Source organism: Lathyrus oleraceus, chromosome 4, assembly GCF_024323335.1.
Source record: "Lathyrus oleraceus cultivar Zhongwan6 chromosome 4, CAAS_Psat_ZW6_1.0, whole genome shotgun sequence".
NCBI classification, from domain to species: domain Eukaryota; kingdom Viridiplantae; phylum Streptophyta; class Magnoliopsida; order Fabales; family Fabaceae; genus Lathyrus; species Lathyrus oleraceus.
The window spans coordinates 288,012,170-288,030,606 of NC_066582.1; the positions used below are offsets into that span (position 1 = coordinate 288,012,170).

General features: G+C 39.1%; 1 protein-coding gene across 1 annotated transcript; it reads right to left on the bottom strand.

Annotated features, from left to right (window-relative positions):
* Positions 1–3,987: 3,987 nt before the first annotated feature.
* Positions 3,988–4,560, bottom strand: LOC127137147 (uncharacterized). The gene has a single exon (XM_051063632.1). It carries the CDS (start codon positions 4,558–4,560, stop codon positions 3,988–3,990), a length of 573 nt encoding a protein of 190 aa, XP_050919589.1.
* Positions 4,561–18,437: the final 13,877 nt, after the last annotated feature.

The following is an 18,437-nucleotide window of genomic DNA, read 5'->3' on the forward strand; positions in this document are numbered from 1 at the left end:
CATAATAAGAATAAAAACCCTAAAAAATATCTTGTGTGGACAATTGGACTTAGAATTTAGGCAACACTCCCTATGCAAAGGACTTGGCCAATGCCAACTTTCATGAAACCAAGTGCTTGAGAATTGAAACTTCATTTGATACAATATTGAAGATCCATTTGAGCTGATCTGCAACATGATCATTATGAAGCTGTTATTTTGAACTTGTGACTTATGCCATCTTGGAATTCATCTGCTACATGGGCAAATTTGAAGAAGGTCATGGAGTTGATAAGAATGGATGAGGCTATCTTTATTTGATGCCTTGCTCTTCAAGTTGATATTTTGTGCATTGTTTGTTGCTTGATTCTAAAGTCCAAGGGAATTGTGGGTTTCTGTATGAGATTCTTATCTATTGGATTGCAGCCCATTGGTCAGATCTTTTCAACTCTCAACTTTTAAATTTGTGCTTAGGATTAGTCTCTTCATCTCCTCCATACTTCTTTAATTTCAAATCTCTCCCTCCTTTTAAAAACTTCTTTGCTTGTGTCTGTTTCTAAACTTAGACCATTTTTTGCAAACTAGAAACTTTGGTCTTATGCCATTGCATTTTTCAAACTCTTTTCTTAAGCAAACTTGTAAATAAACTTTACTATACTTGACTTAAAATTTTCAAAATCCAAAAATAACTAACACTCATTCAAATCATTTTAGGCCTTTGTTCCTTTAAAACTTAAATTTTTTGTTAAAAGCAATGCATCCACTTTGAAATTGATACCACGAACTATGAGGTTTTGATCCCTCATTTTTATATTGGTATGTAGGCACAAGTCTGAAGGTCTTGTCAAACACAAAAATATAATTAATGAATTCTTTTCTCATCCCCCCATTTTATTTGTTTGCAAACATCATTTGTACAAAAACACACATGCACACAAGAAACGGATCCTTAGGAGTACCTAGGACACTTTGGGTGCTAACACCTTCCCTCTGTGTAACCAATCCCCTTACTTGTAATCTCTGGCGTTTTATTAGTTTTGATTTGAAAACTTCTTATCTTTTGGGTTTTGTTTGTACTTTTCTCTTTTCCCTTGGAAACAATAAAAGTGCGGTGGCGACTCTTGTTTATTTGACGTCTAGCTTATCCATAGCTTGACGGTCATGAATTTACCGCTACACATACCACACACAAAAAGAAAATGATCAAAGGATGGACCTAATCTCATCCATACTTGTATTGTTTCATCTAACATGAAGTTATTGATGAACCAATTAGCCTTAGGATATTGAGACTTCATTGGTCAATGAAAGGGATGGGATAGAATTGGATTGAAGATGAAGAGGGAGGGGAGATGATACAAACACAAATTGGTCATTGGAGGAATTTTATCAAATTAAAATCATTCATTCATTTTGGGAGATGAAATATACATTTCATCAATCCCCTAAATCCAATGATTTTAATCCAACAAAAGTCAAATCAACCTTGACCAAGGCCCAAACACATATTCAAACTTCACAAGTCAATAAAAATGGCTCAACACAATTTCTACACAGTTAATCAATTAAAAATCAAATTATGCATTTAAATTAAATTGTGTTTGATCAAAAACCTAAAACCTCTTCAAAACACCAAATAAATGGCCAAGATATTTATCCTAGGTCAAACAAGGTCAAAGGACCTTAGACAAAAAAATTATTATTTTTGAAAAGTCTGAAGTATTTTTAAACACTTAAAAATATGCACAAAAATAGTTAAATCATGAAAAATATCAAAATTAATCCAAAAAATAATTTTAATTCAAAAAATGAAAGAGGAAAATATTTGAAACTTTTTGGTGAAAGTCCCATATTTTTTGGATTAAAAATGAAATTGATATGAATTAATTAAAAATAATGGATTAAATGAAATAATCAAAAATTCAAAAAAAGGAGAGCCGTCTGATCTCCCTTATTAATTGAGGTGGCAGATCAGATGGTTGGAAACGCGCGTTCCATCAATGCTTCAGTCAACTGTCCCACACGCGTGGTAATCAATTTGGATGGGTGAGATTAGAGGCTATGGACCAGATCAGATGGTTTGAACTTTGCCAACACACAACCGGAGCCCTAGCTTTGGTCCTCTTCTCCGGTGAGGACCACCAGACTGGTCCAAGCTCAACTCAATGGAAAATGCTCAGGAGCACGAATGTGGCCTCAATTTTTTCCAATTCCAAGTATATAAAAAGATACAGGGATTTGAATTTTGAGGATCATGAACTGAGTTGCTTCGATTTGACCTCAAAGTAACTCAATCTTCTTGCCTACATTGATAGGACTTCAGACAACCAAAAATCACAAAGAATGGTGGAGAATTTAGAGAGAATCGAAGAGATGAAGTTTCTGAAAAATCACCTTCGAGTTGATCCAATTCCACTTGATCTTGATCTGGATTTGATTGCTTTCTCTTCCTCTTGCTTGCAGAAACCAATTGAGATAAAAAGGGAAGTGAATTTCTGGAGTTTGAACTTCCAAACAAAAGATGAATTTCAAGCTCGATTTCAAGAGAAATCTTCAGAAATTCTATGGAAGTGAGGGTTTGAATCAGTCTAGCAAAGTTTGGGCAAGGTGTTGATGTTGATTCTGAAACCTTGAGCTTGTTTAAATAGGCAATGCGTTTGATTTTTGCACCACTTGAATTTTGGCCAAATTTGGAAATCTTCTTGCATGGGTGCATGGGCAATGGTTTGGGCCTAAGGAGTGATGTAATCCACTTCCAAATCGTGTGCAAAGTGTACTGAATTCATCATGTGGAAGCATGCAAAGAAGAATGATCATTTAAGTTCAAAACTTGCCAAAACACTTCCCACAATGGAACCATGCGCAAGTCCCTCATACTTTGGCCAAATGAGATGATCTTAGAATTTTTGGAGCAACTGTTCCTTTACTTCCTTATGAGCAACTGTTCCTTTACTTCCAATAATGAAGTCTTTATCATGTCGACCTTAAAGATACGATCGACCACGGCAGACTCTTGAATCATGTTCACGGGATGTCCGGCATGAGGAGGCATCAGATTATTGTTAACATTGGCCTTGTAGGCGCTAACGATATGGCCTTTGAGTCAAGGAGGTATTGAACTTTATACCAAAAGGCTTTACAATTATCAATAATGTGGGCGGGTGCCCCACTGTGGAACTCACAATGTTCATTTGCGTCATAGCCTGGTGGGAGTGGGGACGACGGAGGCCTGGCTTCCCTTAGCTTAATAAGAGAACCATTTAAGAGATGGTTCAGTAGTTGACTGCAACTCATGGGAAGAGGTTCGAGTCTCCTCTCTTGTCTTCTAGGACATTGTTGTCCTGGTTGATATTGTTGATAATTGTTTGGCCTGGGTGCGTACGGCTGCTGGTACTGGACAGGTGGCTGATAAGGGACTTGATGTGGAATAACAGGAATGGCGTATGTCGGCGATTGACAGTTGTTGGGAGTCACTTCTGTAACTTGATAGTATGGGGTTTGGTAAGCTTTACCTTTCCCCTTGGAGGTTGATGCAACATTGGTTTCTCCCTCCTTTTTCTTGGGAAAACCACCATAGGGTTTCTTTACCCCATTAGCAGCAGCAACATGACCTCGGATTTTTCCAGTCTTTAGACCATTCTCGATCCGTTCTCCAGCGACAACGAGATCAGATAAGTGGGAAGAAGTACTTCTTATTAGTCGGTCCAGGTATGTTCCTTGGAGTGTGCCCATGAACATATCAACCAGTTCCTTCTCAAGCATGGGAGGCTGGACCCTAGCAGCTAGGTCCCTCCAACGCTGTGCATATTCTTTGAAGGATTCTTCAGATTTCTGAGTCAAACTCTGAAGTTGTGTCATGTTCGGTGCCATATCAGTGTTATACTGATAGTGCTTAAAGAAAGATTTAGCTAACTCTCTCCAAGAACGCACATGTGAGCGTTCAAGCTGCATGTACCATTCGAGGGATGCTCCGTTGAGACTGTCTTGGAAGAAATGTATCAGTAGCTTTTAGTCGCCCGAATAAGCCATAATTTTCCTACAGTAGAACCGCATATGGGTCTTGGGACAAGTACTCCCCTGACATTTCTCGAAGGTGAGTACTTTGAACTTAGCTGGGATGTTGACCCCTATGACCAAGCACATATCAGCAGCTTCCAGCCCGAAGGTGTTAGGGAATTCAATGGCTCGGACTCTTTCGTCCATCATTTTGAGTTTCCTTTCGAGTTCAGCCTGTGGTGGTCTGAAAGGTTCATACACCGATTCATTCCTAGGCACGAAGAAGAGTCCATCATGGTCCTCTGTACCAGCTTGGGAACCCCTATGGATAGGGACATGGTAAGTGTGAGCAACATTCAGATTGGTAGGCATCCCCTCAGCATGTGCCTGAGTGACAATCGGAACCCCATTCCCCATGATGTGATTGGTAGCGTTCACATTGACATTGGCTCCTGAGTTAGCCTGGTGATTCTCTTCTTGTCGGTGAACGATATTCTGCATGATGTCCATGAGTTGCCCTAGTTGGGCCCTCACTTGAGCCATCTCTTCTCGCATGGTAGTCTGGTTTTGTTCAATTCTTTCCATGGCTATATTTTGCTTAGCTCGGGTGTTGTAGAAGTGGGAAGTCAGCTTGATGGCGAGAAATACTAGATAGAAAGCCAAAGTAATGGTGAGACCAATTGGATATATTATGAAATGCATGGATAAATTATTAATGCATGATGCATGTTCACTTTTTTTTTATTATTCTCGGGGAAACCTTATACGATTCATGATGCGATAATAAAGCATTATAGAATAGACATATAAAGTAGGAACACCGACTTCACATAAATCAAGAAATTTTATTCATGAATTTGATATTACAATTACAAAGATATCAGGTAAAGTAATTCAAGACATGAAAAAGAAAACATGGAGCTATGATCAAATGACGCGCTTTGCTTTTCGCTCTTTCATCTCCTTTAACTCAACTTTGAACCTTTTCATCATTCGGTCACAGAGGTAGAGGAATTGGAGTATAGAGTGAGGAGTGGTCTTCTCATCAGCGTCTTTTAGAGCATCCTCCAACTTCCAAGGAACTTCTTGGGTTAATTCGTTGTAGAACCTTGCTAAGCAATCATACTTGGCTCGGTACAAAGCGATTGCAGGTTGCAACAAGTTAGTAGATCCAGCATAGGTGTTAAGAAGGATATTCATCTAAGCCTTCTCCTTAAGCCATCCCAAACTCTCATTCTTCAAAGAAGAGAAACGATTTTTCCAATGTTCGGCACTCGAGATGGCAATCTTAACTTTGTGACATTTCTCTCTCCAGATTTGAGGGGTAACATAGGAAACCCTGATTGCTTCCTCCTTAAGACAATGTTCCACGTCTATCTTGGCATTGGACTCATGGAGGGAAAGCTTGAGATCATGAATCTCCAAGTCAGATTCATCTCTCAATGCCTTCTTCTCCTTGACGGCCAACCCGAACCAATGATGGTTGTCACCTCGTTCTTTTTCCGTCTGTTTCAACTATTTTCGGAGAGAACTCAGCCTCATATCTTCTTGAGCTAAACCATCTTGGTATTTCTCTTTGAGGTCTTCCTCAAGCTTAGAATTATTTCTGCTTTCTGACAAAAGCTCGATATCCTCTTTACTCTTCCTTTTCATCTTAGCATGGTCTCTATCCAATGCGTGAAGCTTCGATCGCAAGTCTTCGTTCTCTTTGGTTAACTGTGCGATAGTTACTTTCAGCGCATCTAATTCTTCCTTAGAAGCATATACTAGTTTTGGTTTTGGAGGAGGAATCAGGACATCTACATTGTATGGCAGCTTGACTTCTTTGAACCTTTGCACCACCCATTGACGGTACGGCTCTTTAGCTCGGCAATCACGTTTTCCTAGCTCTTTGCCTTGGCGATGAATCTGGGCCTAAGCTCTCTTGACCCTCTGCAACATAGTTGGGTTCTCTGTTCCTAAACCAGGCAATATGAAGTCTTTTAGTAGTTCATCCCTTGGTTCTTTCTCCATCAGGTATCCCAACTGCCACAGGGCCAATGGAGGGTTGTAATTGATGCAACCTCGTGGACCCATGAGTGGCACATTCGGGAAGTCTCCACAGCTTATGATAACTTGTTCTATGTAAGAGGTAGGAAGGTACCAAACCAAAACTTGAGCAGTTAGGGAAGCAAACTTCTGGGACCACCTCAAATCTTTCAAGAAGTCCACCTAAGGCCCCTTCTGAGGCATGTGAGATAAGAGTCAAGTATACAACAATGAAGCACAACTCAGTACCACTCCCTTTCTCTTCTCATGCCTAGTTTGCAAGAAATAGTACACATCAGACACCAATGCAGGGACATGATTCCCAGACATGAACACGCTGATGATGGAGTGGTTTATGTAGTCGTCGTCATTTGGGAACAGGACGACTCCATAAATCAGTAGAGCTAGAATGGCACTGAAAGAAAGCCATTTCCCCTCTTTCTCCAAGGCCCATGCCTTGTCTTCCAAGAACTTTCTGGAAAACCCCCTAGGTCCCAGACTGAGGGAGACCTCTTCAATAGGTAGGTGGAGTGCTTCACCGACTGGCTCAAGCATCAATGGTTTGCCCAACTTAGTGAATGGAGGGTGGTCTTTCACATACCAACCTAGGAGCTTCTCATACTCTTCAATAGTTGGATCCAACTGGAAGTCTTTGAATGTAAAACATCTAAGTGGTGGGTCATAATATTGGGATAGGGCTACCAAAGTTGAGACGTCTATCAGAGTAGTAAGGAGATGAAGGATCCGCCCATATCTGGAGATGAAATTGTTCTTCTTACAAGGAGTGATCTTGCTGCGGAGAGCTATCAGGGTATCCACTCTAGGAAGCTTGGACTTGAGTGGAAGGGTATTCCTTCTTTCTGAGCCCATCTTAGAATGTTCACTGCACAATCACAAACCTTTAGGGTTCTCTGAGAATAAGGCCCAAATATGTATGCAAATGCAATATGTTATGAATGCATATGCTACAAGAGGATAAGATCACTGTAGATTCAAGGTGTGTTGGAGGTTCTGTTTCCCTGCAAGAAACCCATGTACCCTCACCAGGTGAGTACTAAGACTTTTGAAGATGCTTAGATTCACAGATCATGAGGCAAAAGTGTCGTTGTCGGCACAAAATGCTTGTGGGCCAACAACACTTTCGGGATGATCTCCTCTAAGTGAAGTTTCCTTCAACCTCAAAAGCCAAGGATTGTCTAAAGGTCCTCAAAGTCATGGACCCTCTTTGGAAGAATGGCTGTCAGCGTGAACGTGACTCACGTGCCAACAAAACTCCAAATAGAATCTACTCCAAGCAGGATCTTCGTATCTCCCCCTCAAGACAACTACGTCCGACGGGTCAATACGAATAACCCTCCTATCTTAGGTGAACTCTCTAAGCCTGTGTATTGGGCTTCTCACTCTATAATATCTATCCCACAAGATCAAAGCAAGATAATATATAACATGAATATATGACATGAATGGATAAACAAAGCAAGTAATAACAAAGCTAAACATCCAAGGAAAAGGATACATGCAAGCTAGGTTTGACTCGCTTATGGGAACTCCATATGTCCCCAGCAGAGTCGCCAGCTGAAGCGCCGCCAAAAATACAGAGTCGTCATCGGATTTTATTTATTCCAAAGGAAATGGAAAATAGAGATAAAACCCCAAATGAGAGAAATGGTCTCGCAACCAAGAGCGGATTCGGAAGTCGGTTATGCAAGGGGAAGGTATTATCACCCCTCACATCCATGGTACTCCATGGGAACCACTTTCTCGTATCAAATGCGTATGGATGCTTGTTTATCTGTAAGTTGCTTGCTATCGGGAGTGAGATGAAAGAATAAGGTGGGGGAGAAAATAAGTTTCAATTTAGTGTGATCGTAAAGTATCTGGGCCCTCGTGCCTACGTATCCCCATACGTGCAATAGGGAAATCAGAGCTCCGTAGTTCGGCTCAAGAATGGAGTATTTGTTTGGTTATTTTTACTAAACAGTATTGACGTTCGCGTGCTACTGTTCACTTGCTTGTATACTCTGTCATGGGAGCGGAAAGTATTTGCTTGTTTGTGGTAAAGTGGATACGCTTGGTTTGCACTCTAGTAGTTAAACATTATTTTCTCGCACGTGGAGGCTTAAGCTTCATTCACGGTAGAACGGAAGTAACACATTCATATTGAAAGGTTTTGAATAGAGTGCACTAGGGAAAAAGATGATTTGATTTGTCGGGTCAATTTTATGCATGGAGACAAGCATCAGACCCTTGGCTAGATACAGTCAACGGTCCAATGACTCGGGAGTTGAGAGGACAATGTTGTCCTAACCACTCTTTTTCATCCAAAAAAGAGATTTGAATTGTGAAAAGAGTTTGGCAAGTATAATCGTTGGAACTTAGAGGGAGACAAGTCTCTGACCCTTGACTAAGTACAGTCAACAATCAGAGTACTTGGGAAATGAGAGGACAATGGAGTCCTAACTACCCTTTTTCTTCCTCATAGCACATAGACCTAACTTGTTTGAATCATTAGATGTTTTAAGGGGGGAAATCAAGTGTCGGGTCCTCAGGCTAGGTATGACCGACAACCCAATTACCTGAATGTTGTATACCAACACGTACACCCCATTTGGCATTCCAATTTGTCATGAAAATGGTTTTGAAAAAGGTACTTGACGTTGGATCAAGTATTTGAATTTATAAAGAAAATAGTGTATGAAGAATGAAGGTGAGATAGAATAAGGTTGAGAAGAGAATGGAGAAGGGATGCTAGAATGGGTTTGAAAAGGGAATGGAGGAGAGATGTGAATAATGGGTCATGGTGTGGATGGGGAATGCTTGACGTTGGATCAAGCATTCACGTTGCAATGGCGTGAGCTTTATTTGGAAAACAACTTGACATTAAATCAAGCACCTTTTGTTTATTTTGTAATGCTTTGTTCATCGTTTTGTATTTTATCTTAGTTATTAACATGTGTAAGACCCCAATTTTGACCCTAAGATCCCTCATGCAATTTCATCATAAGCATTAGCATTGGGATCATATCTTGGCATCCTCCTCACCCTTCCTTCATTGGGTTTGTTTTGGGAGAGATCACCAAGCACTTTGTGATTATATCATAATTGTATCTTATCATTTCACTAACCAAAATACCAAAAATATGTCTTTGTATTTGTCTAACTCTTTTGTAGGTAGGGCATGATCTCATTGATTCATCAAGTTCACATCTAGGGTTTAAGACCCTCATGAACAAAGAGCACAATCAAGAATTAATCCAAGAATGGTTATGGGCATCATATATGAGTTCCTTTGATCCCTACATGTTATATTGATCGAGTTTTCTTCAAGAGTTTGAGGGTGATTTGCCTTGGAAACCCTAGTTTGACTGGGTATCTTGAGTAACTTCTCCAACAAGCTATCTCACCAACTGATCAAATTTCTCAAGGGACACTTCAAAATTCATCATCTTATGCATATATGATCTACCATGAGCCAATAAAGTCAACAGGATTGAAAATTAGCAAGTTGGTTGATGGTGGTTGGCCAGATGAATTCATCTGATCAAAACTGGGTCTCCCTAGACCTTATCTCCTATAATTTTCACCGAATGATTCCAAGATAAAACTTACTCTAAATGACATTCCAAACAACTTTCATGTTGAGACCTAGAGTTAGTTTTGCTTGGAAAATCACTTTCCATGTTGAAACATTATAGGTCATTTTGTCTAAACCTTAATTTGAAAGTCAACTTCCCAAGCCCATAACTTGCTCAATTGTTATGAGATGAAAAATTTCCAAGTTTCACAATCAAATTCAATGTGTCTACTTCAACTTTGATGTTTGGAGTGGGAGCTAATTCAACTTTTTTGAGCATGTGATATGAGGCTACATTATAGGTCACTTTTGACATATACCATTGATCAAGTGATTTTTCCAAACTTCAAAAATGCATAACTCTATCATTTCAAATCCAAATGACATGAAACTAGGGACCATTTTGAAAGTATTTGAGAGATCTACAACTTTGATAAAGACACGTTTCTCATTTGAAGCTCATATAAAAAGTTAAGAAAGGTGGAATATTGAGACATATGGCTTGATACTTAGAAAAATTTTGATATGTCAAATATTTCAAAACTTCCACCTCAAATTTCTCCAAGTTCCAATCTCTAAATGAAAAAGTGTTGAACATGAAAGTTGTTCCCCTTTATCTCACCTTTCCAAAGAGCTCAAATTCATTCATTTTGGATGAGAAATGAATAGGCTGCACATGGCTTAAACAGAGTGACATCACTTGGCATGGATCAAACTTCAAACATCAATGTACATGTGCCTTGCAATCCAAGCTTACTTCAGAGCATCTGGTCTTCAAATTTAGACCTCTAGCAATCATTTCATGGGCCTATGCACGCCCATGCACCATTGCATCACTATTTGCCAAAATTGGAAAGTGAAAGTGAGTGTGCAATTATCAACCATTCCAACTATAAATAGAGCTTCAATTGCTCAGAAATTTACACACAATCGCGCCAGCTTTGATCCCCCATTTCAAACCCTCAATTCTCAAAGGATAAGCCTGATAAATTCTCTTGAATTTGAGCTTGAATGTCCACTGTTTTGGAAATCAATTCTCCAGGAATCCATTGCTTCTAAACCATTCAATCCTTCTCCTGCAAGCAAGTGGAGCGAGTCCAAGCACAAGCAAGATCAAGATCCATCGAATTCAGACCTCCATTGAAGGTATTTTTCAGAAAATTTAAACTCCTCGATTCTCTCAAATTCTTGCTCAATTCTATTGATTCTTGGGTTGTATGAAGTCCTACCAATGTAGGCAAGAAGATTGAGTTGCTTTGAGGTCAAATCGAAGCAACTCAGTTCATGCACCTCAAATTTCAATTCCATGTATCTCTCAATATACTTGGAATTAGAGTGAATGGAGGTCAAATTCGAGCACTGTGTCATTTTTTTCTTCAAGATCATGTCCTTGTTTTTTATTATGGTGATGGTTCATGGTGGACCAGTCCGGTGAGGTCCATCGAAGAAGATGACCGGAGCTTTGGCTCCGACGATGAGTTGGCTAGCTTTGAACCACATGATCTGTCCCTCACGTTTTAATCTTGATCGTTGGTGTTGATTACCCAAGTTGCAGCGCTGTTGACTCAAGTGCATGTGGAAGGCGCGCTAGGGACCATCAGATCTGCCACCTCAATTAATGAGGGAGATCTGATGGTCCACGTAATTTAGATTTTCTAAATTTTTATTTTTATTGCATTTTCTTCAATAATTCATATTAAATTCAATATTGATCCAAAAAATATGGGGCTTTCACCAAAAAATTTCAAATATTTTTCTCTTTCATATTCTGAATTAAAATTATGTTTTGGATCATTATTAATATTTTTCATGAATTAATTGATTTTGCATTTTTTTTAATTGTTTAAAAATATTTTTAAATGTCCAAAAATTATGAAATTTTTTCTCCAAGGTCCTTTGACCTTGTTTGACCTATGATAAATCTCATGGTCATTTCTTTAGTATTTTGATGAGATTTTAGGAATTGGAAAAAACATATTTGATTTAAATGCACTATTTTATTATTTTTAATTGAATAAATGTCAATTAAATTTTGTTGACCATTTGTATTGACTTGTATGAGTTTGCTTATTGTTGTTGGGCCTTTGTCAAGGTTGATTTGATTTTGTCAAGTTAATATCATTGGATTTAGGGGATTGATGGAATGTACATTCCATCTCCCAAAATGAATGAATAATATTAATTTAATAAAAATTCTCCTTTGACCAATTTGTGATCTCATTCATCCCCTTCCCACTTCATCTTATTCCTCTTCTTAATTCATTCATTCCATTTGGCCTGTGACATCTCAAAGTCCTAATGCTAGTTGATTGAAAAATTGACATGAGTATGGATGAGATTAGGCCACACCTTTTGCATATTCTTTTTGTGTGTGGTATGTTTTATGAGCATAGTCCATTATATTATGTCTCTAACATGCATTAACACCAAAATTTTATTGCCTGGCCTCAAATAGTTGTGACTTCTACATAAGTCCAATTACGATTGCTTAACATAGCGCTAAATTTGTGACATAAAAGGAATAAGCATTCTAGTTAGTGAGATTGTAAGTCTCCCCTCTTTCATGGTATTGTGTGGAAACTTGGCCTTCTTTCCTTCCTTTGGAAGATGTTTTGATTTTTTGATTCTAAGAGTTGACAGCAATTTTGATAAAACAAAGAGTGTTCACAAGATATTATGTATGATGTCTTAACATGAGATATCCTATGTACCTGCTGGAGTTCAAGAACATGTGCAAGCAGGATTGTTTCAGAATGCCACATACAATGCCATGGCTTCTGATATTGGATGTACCTGCTGGAGCTTAGATGAAAGACATGTTCATGCAGGATTGGTTCAGATGACATACACAAGGTCATGACATCTGATATGGTTGTACCTGCTGGAAGTTATAAAAGGAATTATTGGATTATGCAGGATTTTTCCAAGATGTCAGACCCGATGTCATGACATCCTGTACACAGAACATTCAGTATGAATGTCTGGTGTTTTGTGATTGCACTATTAATGGCAATCTTTGTATGATTGAAGATATGATTAGCTGGCGCATTCAATCATGGATTACAACCAGATTTACTTATTTTCCAAGGAGATATATACAGCTGTTATAAAAAGATTTGATTGGAAAATAGATTTAGGGTTTTCAAGATGTCCAAGCCCAGCTGGATGCTTCTATAAAAAGGGACTTAGAATACCTGTTTGAACACTAAACCAAGACTGAGCGAAATATAGAGAGAGAGCTAGGGTTTGTGTCTGTTTAGTCGTAAGACTTGTAGGTCATTCAAGTCATCCATTGATGATTGAATTGGACTGATTTGTGGTTGTGATTTGTCACTCTAAAGCTGTTAAGCAAGAGTGTGTGTCTTCTTGATCAAAGTTGTGAAGCAAGATCAAGAGTGTGTCTTCTTGATTGAAACTGTGAAGTAAAATCAAGAGTGTGTAATTGAAAAGTATTTTCTTTTCACAAGGGATTGTTGTTTAAAATCACTGGTGTGTGATTGTAGGGAAGTGAGTGGGTTCTCATATCTAAGAGTGCTTAGGTAGAAATTGCACGGGTAGAGATTAGGTGAGAAAGACTGTAACTTGTTGAAGTGTACGGAGAGTCTTTGAACTAATTCTATTTTAGTGAATTTCCTTCCTGGCTTGGTAGCCCCCAGACGTAGGTGAGTTGCACCGAACTGGGTTAACAATTGCTTGTGTTATTCGCTTTACCATTCTGTTTTTGTTTATCCATTGTGTATTACCAGATATTAGTGTCGTGACATTACCTTCGACATCTTATATCTGAGACCAAAATTTCAATTGGTATCAGAGCAGGCATCCTGCTATGGTTCTGGGTGAGAACTAGGGGCATTAATTTCTGGTACAATGGAAAGAGATGGAGGATATGTTCATAGGCCACCAATATTGGATGGTTCTAACTATGACTATTGGAAACCTCGAATGGTAGCGTTTCTAAAATCCCTTGATAACAAGGCTTGGAAAGTTGTGTTAACAGGTTGGGTACATCCTGTCATTACTAAAGTAGAAGAAGCCACCACTAAGAAGCCTGAAGAACAATGGTCCAAGGAGGAGGAGGATCTTGCTCTTGGAAACTCTAAAGCCTTGAATGCAATATTCAATGGGGTAGACAAGAATATTTTCAGGCTGGTAAACAACTGTGAAGTGGCCAAAGAGGCTTGGGACATTCTCAAGACCACTCATGAAGGCACCTCTAGGGTAAAGATGTCTAGACTTCAGCTGCTCACCTCCAAGTTTGAAAACTTAAGAATGAAAGAAGATGAAAATATTCATGAATTCTACATGAGTGTCCTTGAAATTGCCAATGCCTCTGGAGCCTTGGGTATGAAGATGTCAGATGAAAAGTTAGTAAGAAAAATACTCAGATCACTCCCCAAGAGATTTGCTATGAAAGTAACATCCATAGAGGAATCTCAAGACATCTCAAATATGAGAGTTGATGAGCTAATTGGATCCCTCCAAACATTTGAGATAGGAATATGTGATGGAGCTAAAAAGAAAGCCAAGAGCATAACATTTATGTCAAACACTAAAGAGGGAGATGAGGAAGGTGGTCAAGATATTGATGAAGACCTGGCAAATGAGATAGCAATGCTGGAAAGACAGTTCAACAGACTGATAAAAGGTAGATGTGAGAGCAAAGGGAAATGCAAAAACATCACATCTGACATCAGTAAATCCAACAGCTTTGGTAAGAAACCAAAGTCTGAAGAAAAGCCCAAAGAAGTTCAGTGCTATGAGTGTAATGGGTATGGTGATATTAAAACTGAATGTGGGACCTACCTCAAGAAACAAAAGAGGAGTCTTGTGGCCTCTTGGTCTGATGGAAGTGAAACAGAAGAAGCCACAAACCATGTGACTGCATTGACACGAAGATGGGGGTCTGAGGAAGAGTCAATTAATGATGAAAGAACCCTTAAAGAGTTGTGCCACAGAAGGGCAAGAGTGTGCAGACAAGTTGAAAGCCAGAAGAAAGTGATAGCTCAGCTGGAAAATGAAAAGGAAGAGCTTGTGGAAACCATCTCAAAATTAAAGGTGGAAGCTGTATTCTTGAATTCTAAACTAGATGAGATGACTAAGTATGTAAGAATGCTTAACAATGGATCTGCCATCTTAGACAAGATTCTCCAGACTGGCCAAATAACAGGAAACAAATCTGGTATTGGATTCAAGGCTGAGTACAGTTACACTGGTTGCAAACCAGAATCCAAACCTAAGTGCAGCCATGTTAAAAGCAAACCTGAGATGTCACATCAGATGTCACAACAGCAAAAAGGGAAGCATCAAAGATGGAAATGCCAATACTGTGGAAAATTTGGCCACCTGAAGCCCTTTTGCTATAAGCTATGTGGCTATCCTGGCCCTGTTTAGTCTCAATACCAATCAAGGTCCAAGTATCACAAGACTGTAAACAAAAAGCAATGGGCTCCTAAAACAAAGGTCACAAGTCTCATAGCTCACACTTCCCTCAGAGTTTCTGCCAAAGAAGATTGGTATTTTGACAGTGGTTGCTCCAGACATATGACTGGAAACAAAAATCTGCTAACTGAACTTCATCCTCATGCCATGAGTTATGTTACCTTTGGTGATGGTGCAAAGGGGGAAATCAAGGGAATGGGTAGGCTGGCTTGCCCTGGAGTTCCTGACCTTGATGATGTCCTACTTGTTAAGGGATTAACTGCTAATCTGATAAGCATCAGTCAACTGTGTGATCAAGGTCTGAATGTAAACTTCACGAAAACTGAATGTCTGATTACTAGCAAAGAAAATAAAGTAATCATGAAGGGAGTTAGGTCCAAAGACAACTGCTACATGTGGATCTCTCAAGAAACTGGATACTCCTCAATGTGTACCTTAGCCAAAGAAGAAGAGGTAAAGTTATGGCATCAAAGATTGGGCCATCTGCACCTTAAAGGTATGAAAAGGATCATATCTATTGAAGTTGTTAGAGGAATTCCCAACTTAAAGATTGATGAGGGAAAAATCTGTGGAGAATGTCAGATTGGGAAAGAAACAAGGATGTCACACCAGAGGCTTAGACATGACACAACTACCAGAGTCCTGGAGCTACTTCATATGGACTTGATGGGACCCATGCAAGTTGAAATCCTTGGTGGGAAGAAATATGCATATGTGGTGGTAGATGATTTCTCCAGATACACCTGGATCAATTTCATAAGAGAAAAATCTGATGTATTTGAAGTCTTTAAGGAGCTTTGTTTGAAACTTCAAAGGGAAAAAGAAAGTCCTGTTGTCAAAATTAGAAGTGATCATGGGAAGGAGTTTGAGAACAGCAAATTTGTTGAATTCTGCTCTTCAGAAGGAATTCATCATGAGTTCTCATCCCCCATCACTCCCCAGCAAAATGGTGTGGTGGAAAGAAAAAATAGGACTCTTCAAGAATCAGCCAGAGCTATGATTCATGCTAAGAAATTGCCCTATCATTTTTGGGCTGAAGCCATGAACACAGCCTGCTATGTTCACAACAGAGTGACATTGAAGAAAGGAACTCCCACAACCCTTTATGAAGTTTGGAAAGGAAGAAAACCCACAGTCAAATACTTCCATGTATTTGGTAGCAAATGCTATATCCTGGCTGATCGTGAACAAAGAAGGAAGATGGATCCAAAAAGTGATGAAGGAATATTTCTGGGCTATTCAACAAACAGTGGAGCCTACAGGGTCTTTAACTCCAGAACTAATGTGTTCATGGAATCCATTAATGTTGTGGTTGATGACCAACAGACGGATGTCACAGATGATGTTGAGACATCTCTGAATGATTCTCCAATTGACCACTCAGACAAAAATAAGGAAGAAGAACCTCCTCAAGCTGAAATTGAAGATGACAAAATAAACAAGGGACCCTCTATCAGAATTCAGAAGGATCATCCCAAAGATCTTATCATAGGAGATCCAGATAAAGGAGTCACTACTAGATCAAAGGAAGTAATCTCACATGGTTGCTTTGTGTCAAAGATTGAACCCAGAAATATCAAGGAAGCCTTGACTGATGAGTTATGGATCAATGCAATGCAAGAAGAGTTAGGCCAATTCAAGAGGAATGAAGTATGGGAATTGGTTCCTAGACCTGAAGGAGTAAATGTCATAAGAACAAAGTGGGTTTATAAGAATAAATCTGATGAACAAGGGGTTGTTACTAAAAATAAAGCTAGATTAGTAGCTCAAGGATATACTCAAGTTGAAGGAGTGGACTTTGATGAAACATTTGCTCCTGTAGCTCGCCTTGAGTCCATTAGACTATTGCTTGGAGTGGCATGTATTCTGAAATTCAAGCTGTTTCAAATGGATGTAAAAAGTTCCTTCTTGAATGGCTACTTAAATGAAGAAGTATATGTTGAACAGCCTAAAGGATTCACAGATCCAAATCTTCCACAACATGTGTACAGATTAAAGAAATCCCTCTATGGGTTGAAGCAAGCTCCCAGGGCTTGGTATGAGAGACTCACAGTGTTCCTCACTGACAATGGATACAAATCGGGAGGTATTGACAAAACTCTGTTTGTGAAGAATGAAGGAGGAAAGCTCATGGTGGCACAAATATATGTAGATGACATTGTTTTTGGTGGAATGTCAGAACAGATGGTTGAACATTTTGTTAGACAAATGCAATCTGAGTTTGAGATGAGCCTTGTTGGAGAACTGACCTACTTTCTTGGGCTACAAGTCAAACAGATGGAAGACTCTATCTTTCTATCTCAAAGCAAGTATGCCAAGAACATTGTGAAGAAGTTTGGAATGGAAAATGCAAGCCATAAAAGGACACCTGCTCTTACTCATGTGAAAATCTCCAAAGACGAAAATGGTGTCAGTGTAGATCAGAGTCTATACAGAAGCATGATAGGAAGTCTCCTATATCTCACAGCAAGCAGCCCTGATATTGCATTTGATGTAGGTGTTTGTGCTAGGTATCAAGCTGAACCAAAAGTCAGTCACATAAACCAAGTGAAGAGTATACTGAAATATGTCAATGGTACCAGTGACTATGGGATGTTGTACACTCATGGATCTGGATCCATGTTGACTGGTTACTATGATGATGACTGGGCTAGAAGTGTTGATGATAGGAAAAACACATTTGGGGGCTGCTTCTTTTTAGGGAACAATTTGATTTCATGGTTTAGCAAGAAACAAAATTGTGTATCTCTATCCACTGCTGAAGCTGAATACATAGAAGTTGGGAATAGTTGTTCTCAACTGGTCTGGATGAAACAGATGTTGTCTGAATACAATGTCACACAAGAAGTCATGACATTATACTGTGATAACCTGAGTGCCATAAATATTTCCAAAAATCCTATTCAACATAGCAGGACAAAGCACATTGACATTCGTCATCACTTCATCAGAGAACTCGTAGAAGAGAAGATCATAACTCTGGAGCATGTTACTACTGAAAAGCAATTAGCTGACATTTTCACTAAAGCTTTGGATGCCAATCAATTTGAATGGTTAAGGGGGAAGTTGGGGATCTGTGTTCATGAGAACCTATAACAAGCAAAGGAGTTTGTGGTTATCCTAGAGGATATTTTTTACTGGGAAAACTGTGTTGTGGCAAGGACTAGACTGTGTGGCTGGAAGCTATTCTGATACTGATGTTTGAAAGATTGAAGTTTTATTTTGAAATAAGGTCACCTTTGGTCAATTTTGACTAAAAAGGGGGAGAAGTGCTGATATGGAAGTTGATGTGGAAGTTGTATGTGGCTGGACAGAAGGACAACTATTATTGAAATATGGTGCACATGTGTTGATGTTGCAGATGTCAGTATGACATTCTGGCTGGTACAGGTGTTGGAGTTACAATAGCTGTTATGTTGTT